At 43.5% G+C, this 19,304-nt stretch overlaps 1 protein-coding gene across 1 annotated transcript in view; it reads left to right on the plus strand.

Moving 5' to 3' along the window:
* The first annotated feature begins 884 nt into the window (after positions 1 to 884).
* The window catches only part of FAM234B (family with sequence similarity 234 member B), a 62,773-nt gene continuing 44,353 nt past the window's right edge, over positions 885 to 19,304 (plus strand). Inside the window, exons 1-2 of the mRNA XM_060194399.1 lie at positions 885 to 1,013; positions 18,021 to 18,419. Coding sequence (XP_060050382.1) covers positions 977 to 1,013; positions 18,021 to 18,419 — 436 coding nt within the window. The 5' untranslated portion in view covers positions 885 to 976. The remainder of the gene's footprint in view (positions 1,014 to 18,020; positions 18,420 to 19,304) is intronic.

Here is a 19,304-nt window from a genome sequence, read left to right on the forward strand (position 1 = left end):
AGGGGGGGCTCTAACCGGGATCCTCCTTACACTGGTCCTTGCGCTTTGCGCCAAGTGTGCATAACCCGCTGCGCCGAACTCCCTGACATAACCATTATACTGCCTCCTCCAACCTCATTTACCTCTCAATTAAAAAAAAAACAAACTAATTTGGGGTCTGTAAAATAGGTATTTTGCCATATGCAAAACTCAGGTTTGTGCCTGGCCCTCACTGTGTTGAAGGAAGCTTCAGTGCTGTGCTCTCTTCCTCTGCCTGTATATATTAAAATACCATTAACCTGGCAACGTAAAATAAAATAATAAAGATCAGCAAAGCTGAGGTGGTGGTAGGGAAAGCAGATCAGGCCTGGGGCCTGGGAGATAACACACCCAGTAGAGGCAGCTTGGGGAGTAGGGGAGACGCTTTGGGGTGACCACACTGAAACAAAGTGTGCAGGAAACATCAAGCGATATGACTGTATTTGCTGCCCACCACACCAAAGTTACCCCCCTCCCCAACCAAGCCTTTCACTGTGGGGAGTGGCCTTTAGGGGCGTGAGGCTGTTCTCTGCAGATTTTACAGAATCATATCCCAAATGGAATACCAATACATATTTAAGAAAAAAAGACTAACTTGCAAAAATGAAATGTATATAAAAATGAAGCCGAAGCTTAGTCACACTAAACGACTTGCCCCAGCAGGGTTGCTGTGACTCCAAAGCCAGGGGCTGTCACCAGCGCCTCCCAGAACACCTGCTACCCCATCTCTTGGATCTGCATGGGGGTGGGGAGTGTTAATGCTTTCCTGTCCGTGGAGGAGAAAAGCGACAGTCTGGGAGGGGAGGTGACTGCGTGGGTGGGAGCGCATGGGGCTCCGCCTCCGGAGTGCAGGTGATGAGACTGCGGCACCAAGGCTTCCACCTCCGCAGGGCCCAGTCTCGCGGAACTACAATTCCCGGTACACTGCGGGGTGCGCAAGCGCACTGGGGCCTCCGCCATGGCGACCGTGCTGTCCAGGGCGCTCAAGCTCCCGGGTAAGCCCCCGTAGTCTAGCGACCACCCCACCCGCGCCCCCCGTCTCCGCCGCCGCCCGGCATGGCGACACTGAGGGAAGCTTCTGGGGGGCCCGAGCTGATCGAGGCGTCACGCCTCGAGAGGCTGCAGGAGAGAGGAGGCGGTGAGCCGGTGCAGGTGCCCGGCGGGCTGGGGTCCAGGCGTCATTAAGGGGCACCCCAGCGAGTCCTGGGGCTCAGGGCCGGCGGCTGTAGGGTACGGACGACGGGGGCCCTGCAGACAGGTGGCCTGGAGCAGTCGCGCGGGGCCACGGAGTCCCCGGGGGAGGACTGGTCGGGGAGCATCCTCTCCGGGCGCGCAGACTGTGCACCGCAGGGTCTCCAGCTGCATCTCGGGCGGGATCCGGGCGGGGGCAGGGGACAGACGGGGGGACCCTCTGCGGCAGCCTCGCCCGGTGACAGTGACGACTCTGCGGACAGGCACTGCCTCTCTTGGGTGACAGATGTAGAAAAAGAAGAGCTGTGCATTTGTTTGGTTAATTGATTTGTGCCAGGTCTCCTAAGCAGTGTTGGAAAATGCCCGGGCTTGAACGCCTGGAGTCTTTGGACTCTAAATCCAGGGTTATTTATTTATTTATTTATTTAATTTTATTTTCCTGTCAATGACAGACGTATATTAAGAAAGTGATCTGGCACCTCCAAGACGCAGCTAGCTGTATGGAATGTCCCTTAAAATAAGCACTTGTGAGGAACAGTTTCCAGAACCAATTCAGGACTTTGGGCAGCACCTCCCGGAGTATTTTATTTTATTTTTTAAAAATTTGTTTCTTATTCTTCTCTGAAACCTCTACAGTGGGAATATGCAGCAAGAAACTGGCCAATCTAACAATGATACGTGTGCTCTACCTATATGAGTTTTAAACATTAAAGCTTTTTGTTATATTTTTTATGGGTTTACATAGAAAAAATGTCAAACTGAAGCTTATGTAAACATTTTTTTTTTTTTTTGCTGACGACTCCAGTGAGAAAGCAGATCCTCTCCTTGGCCTGCTGGGTAGAGGGGGAGGGCTACTATGGTGTCTGCTTGGAGATCCAGCAAAAGCTTCTCTGAGATGGCAGGTTGCCATTCTCGGGGACCTTCCAACCTGGACCTTGTGCCCTGGATGACACTGAGCTCGATACAGACGTGATATAATAGAATTTGCAATTCCATCTTCAGATTTTGTGATGTCAGCTCTATTTACTTATTTATTTTTTGTACACACGGGGCTCATTAAAACATTGAAAGGCACACTGATAATATCTTACCTTGGGATGGTTATGTAATAATTGCAGTTCAGGATGGGGGGCTTGTCTCTACCTCCAGCAGAATTAATTAATGTAGGAGAAAGGAGCCTTGTGTATTCTGCCCATAGAATAGTGGCATTACAAAGGTAACAAGATGTCAGGCATAGTTGGCTCTCCCGCCCCCACTTCTTCTCCCCTTCCCCCACCCTTTTTGTATAGATTCCTTTTTTACCCCTCCCAGCAGGGGTACTTGCTATTCTCTGAAGATGACAATGGAAGAAAATCTTGTTTTTGAGGTTCTCAATCCTCTTGCCTTCTCAGGTCTGTGACGGTATGACTCAGTATTCAGTTGCAGTGGCTTGGTCAGCTGACAGACTAGGGAAAGCAGGGCCTGGTTCTGGGGCCCCTATTTAGATACACCAGATATATATTCTTATGTGACGTGGCTTCCTTTCTCCTCCCGCTTGCACTTTTCCTTTTCTCCCTCTTGCCCCCCTTCTCTTCGCATTCTCTTCTCAAAGCACAATGTTCAATTTTCATATCAGGTTGACGTTGCTTCCCTATTGCGCGTCCCCCGCCTCTCTCTGCCTCCCCCTCCCCTCTTTCAGATACCATGTAATTGGACTTGTAAGATTGCTGTTCTGCTTGGGCTGCTGTGTCATATGACCTGAGTTAGTATGCTTGCTGTTTTAGTGTATAAGGAAGCAGAATAGAATGGACTATGAGCATGAGCTAGGTTTGGGTTAGAACCCATTAATCTAAACATAATAATAGTGTTATGGACTATCTACTCTATGCCACACATTCCACAACCGTGTGCTTGCTTCCTGTGCTCATGTGGTATAGTAGAAGGGATGAGTGAGAGGTGGGGCAGACTGTGGTGCACATGCAAGCACTCGGTTTTGAACCTCCACTCTCTACCTGCAGAGAGGAAGCTTCATGAGCAGTGAAGCAGTGTTCCATGCATCCCTGTGTCACACTCTCTCCCTATCGTCTCCTCTTCTTTCAGTTTCTTTTTAGCTTATCAAGTAAAATATAAAGGAAAAAAAAAAGGTCACCAGGAGCAGTGGATTGGTAGTGTTGGTACCGAGCTCCAGCGATAACGCTGATAGCAATAAAAATAAACAAACAAATAAATAAGGGACGACTAGGCTGAAAGGTTTGTTAACCTCTGACATGTTAACCATGTGTTAACTGTTATCATTTCTCATAATGTGGTATTTGAAGAAAAGCCTGATGTCACTGTGAATGAGTGACAGATGTCATCCTTTGGGGAAGGAAAGGGCAGTGGTTGGGGGTGTGCTTCACAGAACAGTCCACCAAACTCAAAAAGGAAAGGTGTTTGACTCCAGGTGCAGCACTGGGAAAGCTGCATCAGTGATAGAGTACTGTGATTTCTCTCACGCTTTCCCTGGAAAAATAAAAAAGGCGGGGCTGGGTAGTGGTGCACCAGGTTAAATGCACGTGGGTACAGGGAGCTGCACAAGTACCAGGGTGAGAGCTCCCCTCAGTTTCTCTCAGTCCGATCTAGTAAAACAGAAACCAAAAATAAATAAATAAATTTAAAAAAATGGGAAAAAATGGCTGCCAGGAGCAATGAATTCATAGTGCTAGCACCAAGCTCCAATGATAACCTTGGAGGCAAACAACGACAACAAAAACAAATAAAATGCAAGGGGTCAGGGGCTTGGCGGTGACACACCTAGTTGAGCACACAAAGATTTGAGTTCATACACCTAATTCCCCCCTGCAGAAGAGAAGCTTCACAAATGATGAAGCAGTGCTGCAGGTGTCTTGCTCTCCTTCTCGACTCCCACTTCCTCTCAGTTTCACTCTGTATCAAATAAATAAAAAAAATATTGCAAACAAAAAAGAATAGCAAATTGGGTCAGGGAAGCTGCTCACAAAGCCTTGGGTTACATTCTCTGATACTTCATTAAAAAAAAAAAAGGTTTAGTTGCCATTCACTGAGTGAGGTTAATTAATAACAGAAAGACAATGTCACATTTACAGAGCAGTCCATGGGACTTACTTAAGTAGATATATTTTGAGTCCATTTTAAAGTTTAAAGATTGAGACCCCTCACCGAATGGAAGACGATCTTTACATGCCATACATCAGACAAGAGGCTAATAACCAGAATATATAAAGAACGTGCAAATCTCAACAACAAGAAAACAAATAACCCCATCCAAAAATGGGGGGAGGACATGGACAGAATATTCACCACAGAAGAGATCCAAAAGGCCAAGAAACACATGAAAAAATGCTCCAAGTCTTTGATTGTCAGGGAAATGCAAATATAGACAACAATGAGATATCAACCACTTCACTCCTGTGAGAATGTCATACATCAGAAAAGGTAACAGCAGCAAATGCTGGAGAGGGTGTGGGGTCAAAGGAACCCTCCTACACTGCCGGTGAGAATGTCACTTGGTCCAACCTCTGTGGAGAACAGCCTGGAGAACTCTCAGAAGGCTAGAAATGGACCTACCCTATGATCCTGCAATTCCTCTCCTGAGGATATATCCTAAGGAAACCAACACACCCATCCAAAAAGATCTGTGTACACATATGTTCTTGGCAGCACAATTTGTAATAGCCAAAACCTGGAAGCAACCCAAGTGTCCAACAACAGATGAGTGGCTGAGCAAGTTGTGGTATATATGCACAATGCAATACTACTCAGCTATAAAAAATGGTGACTTCACTGTTTTCAGCCAGTCTTGGATGGACCTTGAAAAATTCATGTTAAGTGAAATAAGTCAGAAACAGAAGGATGAATATGGGATGATCTTACTCTCAGGCAGAAGTTGAAAAACAAGATCAGAAAAGAAAACACAAGTAGAACCTGAGCTGGAATTGGCATATTGCAAAAGACTCGGGTGGGTGGGTGGGGAGAATACAGGTCCAAGAAGGATGACAGAGGACCTAATGGGGGTTGTATTGTTATGTGTAAAACTGGGAAATGTTATGCATGTACAAACTATTGTATTTACTGTCAAATGTAAAACATTAATTCCCCAATAAAGAAATAAAAAAAAAAAGTTTAAAGGTCAAATATTCCAGGACTGTATTGTAGTACAGTTTAGTGTGCTTGTTTGCTTTATTACTTATAACTGAGAATGATGGTGTGCCCTGCAAAAACTACATGGTGCTGGGAGTTATTTACTTGAGTTGCAGTAGAGACTGGCATCCATTCTGTGTTATGTTATATGTTGGTCTGTGCTACAGTGTGTTTTCCTGAGAACCTCTGGGAAAGATAAAGTTACTTCTCTCTTTTATTTTTGCCTCCCTCTATGTCTTTGTGGGAATGCTGTTTGACTTGAGTTCCTAGTCATTCAAAATGGAAAAGTAATAGCCAGAGAAAGCTTCTTTGTACTGATGTAATCAGTATCTGTTCTATTATAGTCTGAAAAAAATACGTATTTGATAAAGATAGAGAACTTGAGAGGGAAAGGGAAGATAGAGAGGCTAGAGAGAAAGAGCGACACCTATAGCATTGCTCAGCCACTTGCAAAGCTTCTCCTCTGTGGGGGTGGGGGGGATTGGGGGCTTGAACCTAGGTCCTAGTGCCTGGTAAAATGTGCGCTCAACCAGGTGTGTCACTGCCCTACCCGGAAGATCTTTCATGAGTGAAAAATCTGAGGAGTGGCTGAAATCAGCAGAGATTAGTTTGGCTTTTGGAGACTTATCCCAATATAGTTTTAGGCAAGTCAGTGTATATTCTCTCTCTCTCTATATATATATGTGTGTGTGTTTCAGAGAAAAATGCTGAAGCGCTACACTACCACTCATAGAGTTCTCCCTAGTGCTTTCTGCCATGTAGTGCTGCAGATTGAACCCAGGGCCTTATGTGTGCAAAGGCACGCATTTTATACACTGAATTGTCTCCTGGGTGCGAGTCTGTATGCTTTATACCTTACTCTTTCTCTCTTTGGTCTCTTGGTCATTAGATAGAAAAATATTTACTTATGAGTTCTCTCATTAAAACTTGCAGTTTGCAGCAATTAAGCTGATGTTTGTCTTTGTGGTATCTAAAAAAGAAACATTTTTATATTGTAAAAGTCAATATTTACCCTGCTCAAGAGTTTGGTTAAGAGCAGGCTGTCATTTTTCACTGTCTTTTAAAGACCTAGAAGTGACAGCCTGAGTTCTTATATGTTTGCTTTTTCACTGAACGATGTCCTGGCTGGGTCAGTTCTTGGACCTTGTACCAGATTTTCTCGGAGGACCGTTTCCAGATTGCTGCGTTATCTTTCAATATGTTTTATTAATTTATTTTTTAATTGCCACCAGGGTTATCACTGGGGCTCTGTGCCAGCACTACAAATCCACTGCTCTTGGCAAGCATTTTTTTTCCTTTTTAATTTTTTTTCTTTCTATTTTGTTTGATAGGGCCCCTGCCTGGGATCCTCAGTATGTTTTAAAATGTATCTTATTGAGGGTAAGTCAGCCTGACTTTTGTTCTGATCATTCATGTCTCAATTATTTTTCCTTCATCCTGACTACTCATAGTTTTCTTTGCCTTTGAAACTTAGTGCTTACTAGGATATGCTTCAATATTGGTTAGTCTACATCAGTTTTTCTTGGAGTGTGGTGTAGTAGCTATTACTATGCAGTTTACTTTATGGCAGGAACTTTTGGAATACTCCAAAAGTTAAATGGGCATACCCATTTAAATATGGCTCTTGCTTCTCCATTGTTCAGTCATATGTACAATGGATCACCTTTGCTCTTTTATTTAAAAAAATTTAAATCTTTATTTATTTATTGAATAGAGACAGCCAGAAATTGTGAGGTGAGGGGGAATAGAGAGGGAGAGAGACAGAGAGACACCTGCAGCCCTGCTTCACCACTTGCAAAGCTTCCCCCCTGCAGTTGGGGGCTGGGGGGGTTGAACCCAGGTCCTTGCACACAGTAACGTGTGCTCAGTCAGGTGAACCGCCACCTGGCTCCTCACCTTTGCTGTTTGCCACTGTACCTTTCTCCCTTGCTCTTTGTTTTGGCCACCAGACTTCAAACTGGTAAGAGTCTTCTTTATTTTCAAAAGAGGGTGAGAAGAAGAGAGGGAGAGATAAAGGGAGAGACATGACAGCATTGCCTCACAGCTTGTGAAGCTTCCTTCATGCAGGTGCTCCTGTGTGGTGACTGGGGGCTTGAACCTGGGTTCTTGGGCCTGGCAGAGTGTGCGTTCTACTGGGTAAGCCACCTCCTGAGCTCCCTTTCTTGTCCTTTAAAGCTCTGATCTTTTCCCCCAATTAATTAATTTTAAACGAGAGCTCTCACTGCTCAGCTCTACTTTTGGTTATGGGGGAATTAGGACCATGGGGCCTCAGGCATGCAAGCCTTTTTGCATAACCATTATGCTGTCTTCCCATCCACAAGCCTTGATCTTTTCCATGTAGTCGGCACAGGCCTTGAAGCCACACTGCCTGGGTTTGACACCCTACACAGCTAGTTCTTATTTGTCCTTTAGCTGGATCAGTGACTTAAACATGGAGCCTCAGTTTCCTCATCTCTAAAATGGAGACAATGATGTATCTACCTCAAAGAGATGTTGTTAGGGTCCTCACCACTGTTGTCTTCAGTTCTCCGAACCCAGCTCTTTTTCCAGAGACCCTACTACTACTGGTATACTGCTTCCTTTATTGGGTTCAAACTTCTCTATTTTCCTTTCTTTGTGTTTCTCCCTCCACCCCTCCTCAATCCACCCAGCTGAGGTTGGCAGAGTTACCTTCCTTATTTACCATCCTTATCTAGAAGCAGATCATCTTTTCTAAAAAGGATCAGTTCAGCAGCAGCTTTGTTTTTCCAAAGCATGCTTGCATATTACTTACATAGATTTGTTAAAGATTTCTCCAGTTTCTGTAGCATCTGCAGCCTACTTCTCTCTGTGCCTGTGTGAGAGAACATATGATAGAATGAAAAGGCACTTCCTTCAAACTGTTGTGCTAGCCAGTATTTTAGTAATGCCTTCACTGCAGCTTTAGGGCTGTTTTAGGCTGGCTGGCATGCTTGTGGCACAGTGGAAACTAACTGGCAAGATTGAATTCAGTAAGTCTGGCTGGTAAAGTTTTCTCTGGAGGCTGAACTCCCAGTTGAATAGCACTATAGGTGTGTGTAGACAATACCTGAGCTGCGTTGGTGCTGTGATTCGGGTGGCCAGAAAGCTGGCGAGGTCTGAGGTCTTGCCACAAAAACTGAGTTTTTGTGTCTGCTGTGAACTTGGACGACCAGACTCTGCTGTTTCCTGTATCCTCAGGGCTTGTATCCAGTTCCAGGAGCACTGCTTTACAGAGCACTGATGTGTTCCATTGTGGGAACTTGACCCGGATGTCCAGGACACTTGAGTGCTTCTTCAAGTATTGGGATGAAACTGACAGTGATGCTTGACACGGAGCTGAGAAGGGTGGGCAGGGAGGTTGAGACATACAGTGCTTACAGTAATAGCAAAAGCTAAAATGCGTCAAGTGTGGCAGTCAGCCCAGCCCTGAGAGACTCATTGCTCTCTTACTGAATCCTCCTAACAATCACAGAGACAAGAACAGTAAAGTTCTCAATCCATCAAGAGGAAGATTGAGGTTGGCTGAAGAAACTTAAGTGAGGCCACATGATTTCCTAGAGGTAGAGCCAAGTTTTGACTTGTCTGCTTGTCAAGAGTTACACTCTTGGGAGTCGGGTGGTAGTGCAGTGGGTTAAGCGCACATGGCAAGGACCGGCGTAAGGATCCTGGTTCGAGCCCAGGCTCCCCACCTGCAGGGTAGTCGCTTCACAAGTGGTGAAGCAGGTCTGCAGGTGTCTGTCTTTTTCTCGCCCTCTCTGTCTTCCCCTCCTCTCTCCATTTCTCTCTGTCCTACTCAACCACAGCAACAATAACAACTACAATAACAACTACAATAATAACTACAACAACAATAAAAAAAAAACCAAGGGCAACAAAAGGGAAAGTAAATAAATAAATATAAAAAAGCTTTGTAAAAAAAAAAAAGAGTTACACTCTTAAAAAATGGGGGGGGGGGAGGCTGGGCACACCTGGTTAAGAGCACGTATTACCATGCATAAGGACCCAGGTTCAAGCCCCCAGTACCAATTGCAGGGGAAAAGCTTCACAAGTGGTCAAGCAGTGCTGCAGGTGTCTCTCTGTCTCTCCCTCTCTGTCCTTTCCTTTTAATTTCTGCTTTTTCTGTCAAATAAATAACATTTAGTTATTATTATTTTTAGAAAATATTTATTATTTATTTTGACTAGAAACAGAAAAATTAAGAGGGAAGGGGGAGATAGAGAGGGAGAGAGACAGAGAGACACCTGTAGCCCTGCTTCACCATTTGAGAAGTTTCCACTCTGCCTGTGAAGACTGAGGCTTGGACCTAGATCCTTGTGTATGGTAACATGAGCACTCTACAAGGTGAGCCACTACTGGCCCCGTATCATTTTTTTTTTAATATTTATTTTATTTATTTATTCCCTTTTGTTGCCCTTGTTGTTTTATTGTTGCAGTTATTGTTGTCATCGTTATTGGATAGAACAGAGAGAAATGGAGAGAGGAGGGGAAGACAGAGAGGGGGAGAGAAAGACAGACACCTGCAGACCTGCTTCACCGCCTGTGAAGCAACTCCCCTGCAGGTGGGGAGCCGGGGTTTGAACCGGGATCCTTATGCCGGTTTTTGTGCTTTGCGCCACCTGCGCTTAACCTGCTACGCTACAGCCCGACTCCCCCTAATAATTTTTTTAAAAAATATTTATTTATTGGATAGAGACAGAGAGGAATTGCTATACTGCTCGAAACGCTTGAACCTGGTTCCTTAAGGATTGTATCATGTGTGCTTAGCAAGGCACTCCACCTCCTGGCCCCAAGACTCTCACTCTGAAATATTGTGTGTGTTTCAAAACAATTGGTGTCTTTGAGTATCTGAAAGACTTACGTGCAGAAGAGGAGGCCCAGAAAGTAAAACTCAGGCAGATACTTGGCAAATGCTCAGAAGTGGACGCTTGAAGCAGTGTGAGGCCCTGCTTCTAGGTGGGAGAAGGGGAGCTCCTGTGTGCTGCCTCCACTCAGGTATGTACTGAGGGCTCCTGGGCTGGGGCAGGAGGTCTGCAGGAGCTGGAGGTTTTGGACCAGGCTTGGGGTTGGTATGTGCTCATCCAAGCTTCTTCCATCCCTGAGATTGGGGGCTGCTCTGTATGTTTTCTGCTTTATCATGTGCTCTGAGTTTTTAAAACACTGTTTTAAATTGTGGTAAACTACAGCAAAATGTACTGTCTTAATCCCCTCCCTTTTTTTAAACAAAATTTTTAGGGGTTTAACAGTTTTTTTTTTTAAATTTCTTTATTGGAAGATTAATGGTTTACAGTCGACAGTAAAATACAATAATTTGCATAACATTTCCCAGTTTTCCACATAACAGTGCAACCCCCACTAGGTCCATCAGGTTTAATGGTTTAATCTTTAACACATAGGCCCAGTCTCTCCTCACCCCTTCATTGGTGTCTAGGAGACACCCCAGAACCTCAATGTCCCTCCATCCCATTCCTTTCCCTCCTCCCCCAGAGTCCTTTGCTTTGGTGCAATCTGCCACACCCAGCCCATGTCTCACCTTATGTTTCCACTTACTGTTTTTTATTTTTAAGTTCCTCCTATAAGTGAGACCATTCACTATCTTTCTCATTCTGACTCATCTCACTAACGTAATGCCGTGGTCTGGGAGGTGGCGCAGTGGATAAAGCTTTGGATTCTCAACCACTAACATGATGCCTTCAAGTTCTGATCATGATATTGTAGAGGAGGTGACTGTCATTTTAAACAAATACGTAGTATTCTTGTGTTAATATTGCCACAACTTCCTTAGCTATTCATCTGTTGAGCATCTGGGTGGCTTCCAAATTTAGGCTACTACAGACTGTGCTGCTAGGAACACTGGTGTGCCTACATCTTTTGGGATAGGTGTTTTTATTTTCTCCTCTTTAAGCGTACAGTACTGTTAAGCCTATTGATTTTGGGGTGGGGGGGGTGAGGTCAATTTGCCGAGTGCTTTTCTTATGAAAAACTGAAATTCTTTATTAAAACCATAATTTCCCATTTGTTCTTGTCCCAAAGCCCTGGAAACTACCATTTACTTTCTGTTGCTGTGAATTTGAGAACTTTAGATTCTGCAAATGAATAGAACCACACGTATGTCCTTTTGCTAGTGACTGATTTCACTTGGCATAATGGATCCAGGGTGGATCTGCATTGCAGATATGTCAGCATTTCCTAATATTTGAAAGCTCACTATATCCCATAGTATGTATATGCCACATTAAGAAGTCCTTTCATGGCTCCACCTGCAGGGGAGTCACTTGACAAGTGGTGAAGCAGGTCCGCAGGTGTCTATCTTTCTCTCCCCCTCTGTCTTCCCCTCCTCTCTCCATTTCCCTCTGTCCTATCCATCTACAACAACATCAATAACAACAATAATAACTACAGCAATAAAACAACAACAAAAGGGAAAATAAGTATTTAAAAAAATTAAAAAGTTCTTTCATATGATCATTTTTAACTCTTTTAAAGCTATAGAAGGTATTAGAATTAATATATTATTTTATAATTTTTATTTTATTTTGTTCCTTTTTTTAAATTGCTATTGGGGTCATTGCTGGGCCTTGGTGCCTGTACAACAAACCCATTACCCCCAGGGCTTTGTTTTTTTTTTTTTAATTTGACAGGACAGAGAGAAACTGGAGCCAGGTTGTGATGCACCCGGCTAAGCACACATGTGCAAGGACCCGTGCAAGGATCTGGGTTCGAGGCCCTGGCTCCCCACCTGCAGGGGGAGATGCTTCATGAGTGGTGAAGCAGGTCTGCAGGTGTCTACATTTCTCTTCCCCTCTCTGTCTCCCCCTCCTTTCTCCATCTCTCTCTGCTCTAGCCAATAAAATCTAAAGAATGACCACCAGGAGCAGTGGATTTGTAGTGCTGGCACTGAGCCCCTGGAGGAAAAAAAAAAAAAAGGAAAAAGAAAAAGAGAATTAAAAAAGAGAGAAATTGAGAGGGACAGAGGGAAAGGGAAAGAAAGACACCTGCAGCACTACCACGCCTCTGGCAAAGCTTTCCCTTTTAGGTGGGAATCCAGGGCTTGAACCCAGGACCTTGCACATGGTAATGTGTGAACTCAACCAGATATGCCACCACCCTGGCCCCTAGAGATAATATTATTATAACAACCTGTGGTTCTGTTTGCAAATTATTATAGAGACATATGGGATGGTTAGGGGATGGTGTACCTTAATGGGACAAAATAATTAGGTTCCCAAAGTAGAGATAAATATTGTAAGTTAGCTTGAACCTCTGTTGGCCCTGTAGCTTAGCCTACGAATACTATTTTGAATTAAATCCCTAATAATCAGTTTATTGGATCATAGTTTGTACCTTTAAAAATAAAATACAAGGGGCCAGATGGTGGCGTACCTGGTTGAATGCACATGTTAAAGTGAAAAAGGTCCCAGGTTCAAGCCCCTGGTCCCCACCTGCAAGGGGAAAGCTTCATGAGTGGTGAAGCAGGGCTGCAGGTGTCTCTCTGTCTCTCTCCCTCTCTATCTTCCCCTCCCCTCTCAATTTCTGGCTGTCTCTATCCAATAAATAAAGATAATATAAAAAATTTAAAAAAATACAATATGAATTGGACAAAAGAAATAGCTTAAAAGTGTTATTTCTAAAAAAAAAAAAAGTGTTATTTCTAGTCCATAAAATACAAGATCACTCAGTATCTTCTGAGTGTTTTTTGTTGTTGTTGTTGTTGCAAAAATCCTAATGTTGGAAAAAATATTCTGTAAGATGTTTATTCTTTTTTTAACTGAACATTTATCCATTGTCCATGAACCCAACACTAAACTTTATGCTAAATATTTTACTTCCTGGATTGGTCTCCAAATAGTACATTGGTGAGTACCTCATTTCATATCCTGAGTAGAATGAGACATGTTATATGACATGATATCACTAATGTCACTAGAGAAAAATTGTTGTCAGAAACCCTTCCTTTCCCCCTTTTTAATGCACTGGATTGTACTTTTTCTCTCTCTCCTTCCACACCACCCCCCCCTTTTTTTTTTTTTTTTTTTTTACCAGAACACTGCTCAGCTCTAGGTTATGGTGTATGGGGACTGAATCTTGAATCTTGAATTATATTTTATTTTGTATTTCTTTCTTTCTTTCTTTCTTTCTTTCTTTCTTTCTTTCTTTCTTTTTTTTTTTTTTTTTGCAACTAGGGTTAGCACTGGAATTTGGTGCCTACACGACATTCTTGGCAGCCATTTATACATATTTTAAATTTGTAGATAAATCCACTTTTATTAATGTCCGGCAATAGTTTTCTAATTTATCAGCTTTCACAGGTAGATTCTTTTTTTCTCCCCCCCCTCCCTTCTCTCTCCAGGTCCTGATGGAGTTGGAGTTCAGAGCCCTTTGGACATCTTCCCCTAATACTTCTCCCCCTCTGGGAGTGTGGACCTAAATTCTTTATAGGGTGCAGAAGGTGGTAGTTCTGGATTTTGTAATTGCTTCTCAGTTGGACATGGGGATTGGCAGGTTGATCCATACCCCTAACTGGTTTCTATCTTCCATAGTGAGGTAGAATTCTGGGGAAGTGAGGTTCCAGGATATATTGGTGAGGTCATCGTTAGCAGCCATTTTTGATAGTTTGAGGAGGAGAGAGAGAGACAGAGAGGAGAGATACCTGTAGCACTGCTCCACTGCTTGTGAATCTTACCCCCCTGCAGGTGGGGACTGGGACCTTGAACTCAGCTCCTCAGGTAAGGTAATCTGTGCGCTTTATCCGGTGAACCACCACCCAGCCCACTCATATATTTTTCTTAACCAAAGATTATATATATATATATATATATATATATATATATATATATATATATATATATATATATATATTCTTTTTCCTCAAGGGTTATTGCTGGGGCTTGGTGTCTGCGCTACAAACCCACTGCTCCTGGAGGCTATTATTTTCCCTTCAGTTGTCCTTGTTGTGACTCTTGTTGTTACCATTGCTATTGTTGTTGTTGGATAGGACAGAGAGAAGTCGAGAGAGGAGGGGAAGACAGAGGGGGAGAGAAAGATAGACACCTGCAGACCTGCTTCACTGCTTGTGAAGCAAACCCCCCCTCCGCAGGTGGGGATCCAGGGACTTAAACCGAGATCCTTATGTCGGTCCTTGCACTTTGTGCCATGTGCACTTAACCCGCTGTGCTACCGCTCAACCTCCTGATTTATATATTTTTATTTTGATGGGGGAGACTGAGAGATCAGAACACCTCTCAGCTCTGGCACATAGAAGTGCTGGGGATCAAGCAAGGACCTCAGGCATACAAGTCCTGGCATACGAGTGCATTACCACTGAGCTATCTTCCTAGCCCTTTCCAAAAGATTTTAACAAAATTTTAGGAGCAGAGTTTACATTAGCCACAAACTAGCCTTTTCTCAGTGTTTACTTGGCTGTAGTACAAAATCAAGGCTTAAAATCACTTTGTCTTTGGCAGGGAGATCTAAGGGATGGTGCAGATTCATTCTCCTCTGTAATTCCCACCTCTTGGCCACTCCAGACAAAAGCCCTGTCTGAGTAAAAGCAGGGCGCTTGTTATGTAAGCCTCATTACTCCCTCCTATCCCTCCCTGAGTCCAGGCTCAGAATAGCTTCTCGGAAGCAGGCACAGTTTGTGAAGCGGGTGCTTTTAGGCCACTGGAATTACAGGCAACTTCTCAGAAGTGACTTTTCAGTACAGAGAGTCTAGATAACTCTGTGTATACAACTTCTGAAGTGTTTTCCATGGAAACTATTGGGCAGCCATGGCTATTAAGCCATGAGAAGCAGGGCACAGTGAACTGCTGTTCTGAAAGTTTAGGGAAGCTCTAGGAAGGACTGGAGCAGCTCAGATCTAAGAACTCCCAAGGAGATATGGGCTTTCGACCTATGGAAAGTTGATTTAAGAGCTGTGCATAGTTTTCATTAGTGAGATTCAAACAAATTGAGATTCTCTTTTAAACTAAAATGTATCTGATTCTTCTTTGTTTCTTTTCTTTTCTTTCTTTCTTTTTTTTTTTTTTTTAGGATTTTATTTATTTATTAATGAGAAACATAGGAGGAGAGAGAAAGAGCCAGGCATCACTCTGGTATATGTGCTGCCAGGGATTGAACTCAGGACCTCATGCTTGAAAGTCTGATGCTTTATCCACTGCGCCACCTCCCGGACCACCTGTTCCCTTTCTAATTTTCTTAAATTCTTGAAAACAATACTTTTAGAACTTTTTTTCCACCTACTTATTCACCTTTAGTTGGCATTTCATTCCTTTAAAAAAAATATAAGTGAGTGGTCTGGGAGATGTCTCAGTGGATAAAGCTCTGAACTCTTAAGCATGAGGTCCTGAATTCAAGCCCCAGCAGCACATGTACCAATGTGATAACTGGTTCTTTCTCTCTCCTCCTATCTTTCTCATTAATAAACAAAATCCTTAAAAAAAAAAATAAGTGGTAGAACATTTTAAAAAGATTTTATTCATTTACTAATGAGAGTCAGAGCAGAGCATTGAGAGAGAGAAAGGGTGAGAGAGAGAGAAAGAGAGAGAGTTAGAGCAGCATCACCCCAGCATTCTTGATGCCAGGACTTCATGCTCCACTGTACAACCTCTGTAACCTCCAGCTTCTTGCTTTTTAAAAACCTCTTTATGGAGGGGATGCTGACTTACAGGGTTATTATTATAATAGGAGCATAGCTCCACATTCCCCCAAGATAGTTGTCAGTAGCTGGCATATTACAGTACTGATAACCACCCTCCCCCTTTGAGTTCTTCAAAGTTTGGACAAATGCCTAAGCAGCATGAAACAGGCTGATAAGAAAAAACAGTAATGAATTGGGGGCTGGGCGGTAGTGCAGCAGGTTAAGTGCACATGGCGTGAGGTGCCAAGGACTGGCATAAGGATCTCAGTTTGAGTCCCTGGCTCTCTACCTGCAAGGGGGTTGCTTCACAGGCAGTGAATTAGGTCTGTAGATGTCTATCTTTCTCTTCCCTTCTCTGTCTTCCCCTCCTCTCTTGATTTTTCTCTGTCTATCCAACAACAGCAATAACAACAACAATAATGAGAACAAGGGCAACAAAAATGGGAAAAAAGGAGTAATGAATTAATAAATGTATACCTCTCGTACACATAGGATAGGCCCCCAAATTCCAAGTTACTCCAACCCCATACACACCATCCTTAAGTAACTTAGTTAATACAGAAAACTTTGGGAAGTGAGAAGAGTTAAGTTAATCCTCTCTTCTTCCTTGCCCTCCTCCCCCAAAAGAAAGAAAACAGGGTAGATTCTGCCCTCTCCACAGACCAGATCCTCTATAGGAGATGCCCTTGTTCAAAGGTAGTCTTTTTGTCTCCAGGGCCTTCTTATAAAGTTAACTTTGGTCAAAGATAAATTTGGTGTGTGTGTGTGTGTGTGTGTGTGTGTGTGTGTGTGTGTGTGTGTGTATGTATGTATGTATGTGACAGAGTCTCTTCCCTCCTACCTTGTTCCATCTTGCAAAGGTCTAAATTTGTCAACCTGGATTTAGTTGTTTTTAATGCCATGGTGTGTGTGTGTGTGTGTGTGTGTGAAAGAGAGAGAGAGAGAGAAAGAGAGAGAAAGAGTGTGTGACAGAGTCCTCCCTTCTACCTTGTTCCATCTTGCAAAGGTCTAAATTTGTCAGCTTGGATTTAGCTGTTTTTATGCTATGTCAGGGAATGAACTCAAAGCCTTGCACATTCATGGTACTCCTGAGCCACTTTCCCAGCCCATTTTTTAATTCATTCTTCTCTGAAAGACAGAATGAGAAAGAAGAGAGATAGCAGAGCACTGCTCCACCATCCTTGCCATTTTCTTGGTGTTGTTCATTGTTGCAGTGACAGAAGATGTGGCTGCTAGGATCCTGGGTTCCAGTGTGTTCCAGGATTGAAAGATTAACTCAGGCATTTACTGACAAGTGTGAGAGTAGTCTGAAGGGGCTGGTACTGGTTACATCTCACGAGGACACTATATGAAATGCCGATGACTGCTAGAACTCCAACACAGTATTTGCTGACAAGAGTGTGCATTATTACATCAAAGAGGAATGAGAAACCTCAAAACTGTTTTTCATGGTTGCATACAAAAGGGTAGTTAGTTAAATGTAAGGAGATCATTCACTAGGGAATAATTTCAGGTCCATGTATAAGAGTGAAGTTTGACTACTTGTTTAAATTTGACCATTGTCTAAATGCCACATATCACACAATATTTTTTATGCTATATGAAAAATATCTTATGCTGTATAAAATATTGAGTCCAGGTCCAGGTCACCTTTGTACTTTGCCGGACTCTTAGAGGAGAAGGGGAGCTGGTTTCAGTCATTAGTATCCATATCCAGACTTGTTGTCTTTGAAAGTCGGTTGAGCAATTATTCGCTAGCTTCTGACCTCCACAGGGAGCTGTAACAAAGGAGGACATGAGGAATTTCAGGGAAGCTTTTAAACAAAGGAAGTAGCAGCAGTGCAAACATGTGCCAACAAGTAAAAGGCAATATGGATTCAGAGGCCTCCGACAATCCATGGTGCTCAGATGTGGTGCTGGAGTTCCAGCCCAGAAACTCACGTATGAGAAGGCATGCCGCCTACCGTTTTGCTTTTTCCTTGGTGTTGCGTACTAGGTGAGGGCTTCTCAGTGAGTCTCTGTCCTTCTGCCTCCTCAGGGAAGAAGAGCCCAGACCTTGGGGAATATGACCCCCTCACACAGGCCGACAGTGACGAGAGCGAGGATGACCTGGTGCTCAACCTGCAGCAGAAGAACGGCGGGGTGAAAAATGGCAAGAGCATTCTGGGCGAGGCCCCGGAGCCCGACTCAGACACCGAGGCCGCAGGCCCTGCCAAGCCACACCTGTCGGAGGTGGCAGCAGAGGGGTTCCCCTCAGAGCCCCTGGGGCCCCTGGAGCAGAAGACCACCTCTCCCCTGGTGTCTTTTGTGCGCACGTCTGTCTTCCTGCTTACGGTGGTCTTCTCCATGATCCTGGTGCTGGTCTGTGCTTTCCTCATCCCCTGCCCGCCCAGAGACCTGCATAGCACCTGGAGCCGCCGCCTGGGCCCCCAGGGAGGTGAGCTTTGACTTCTCTGTCTGAGTGCTTGTAATATATTGTGTGTATTGTGAAGAGTGTGTATTGTGAAGACTTCAACCAAGTGCTGGTCTGTCCACCCTTCCAGCTTGAGAAATAGAATAGTATAAGGTCGTGGAATCCCCACTGTCCTTCCTTCCCTGTCACCAGAGGGCTCCACCCCCAAGTGCTTGCTTTTTAAATATTTTAATATTCATTTTAATGAGGTGGATAGATAGATAGATAGACACAACAAAACCAGAGCGCTGCTCAGCTTTGGCTTATGGTGGTGCTGGGGGTTGAACCTGGGAACTCATGCCTTAGTCATAACAGTGTTTTTTTTTTTTTTTTTTTTTTTAACTGGTGCCATTTTTATTAAATCCACAGAAGTAAAAACAATGTGAAGGGCTCAGGAAATAACAGTGTTTTTGTATAACCATTATGTATAATTTTGTATAACCATTATGTATAACCATTTGTATAACCATTTTGTATAACTGTTTCCCTAGCCAGCCCCCCTCAAGTTTTATATTGGCCTTTTCCTCTGAAAGCTTTACCACATAAATATATGTGTCCCTGAATATATATCCTATAATTGTATCTGGCTTTGAGTTTTCTATAAATGTAGTCACATGACTGTATTGTCACTTATGACTTACTTTTACTTTAAAATTTTTTTAATTTTATTATTTATTCCATTTTGTTGCCCTTGTTGTTTTACTATTGTAGTTATTATTATTGTTGTTGATGATGTCATTGTTGGATAGGACAGAGAGAAATGGATAGAGAAGGGGAAGACAGACCTGCGTCACCGCTTGTGAAGCGACTTCCCTGTAGGTAGGAAACCAGGCTTGAACTGGATTCCTTTTGCCAGTCATTGTGCTTCGC

The sequence above is a fragment of the Erinaceus europaeus genome, chromosome 7 (assembly GCF_950295315.1).
Source record: "Erinaceus europaeus chromosome 7, mEriEur2.1, whole genome shotgun sequence".
NCBI classification, from domain to species: Eukaryota; Metazoa; Chordata; class Mammalia; order Eulipotyphla; family Erinaceidae; genus Erinaceus; species Erinaceus europaeus.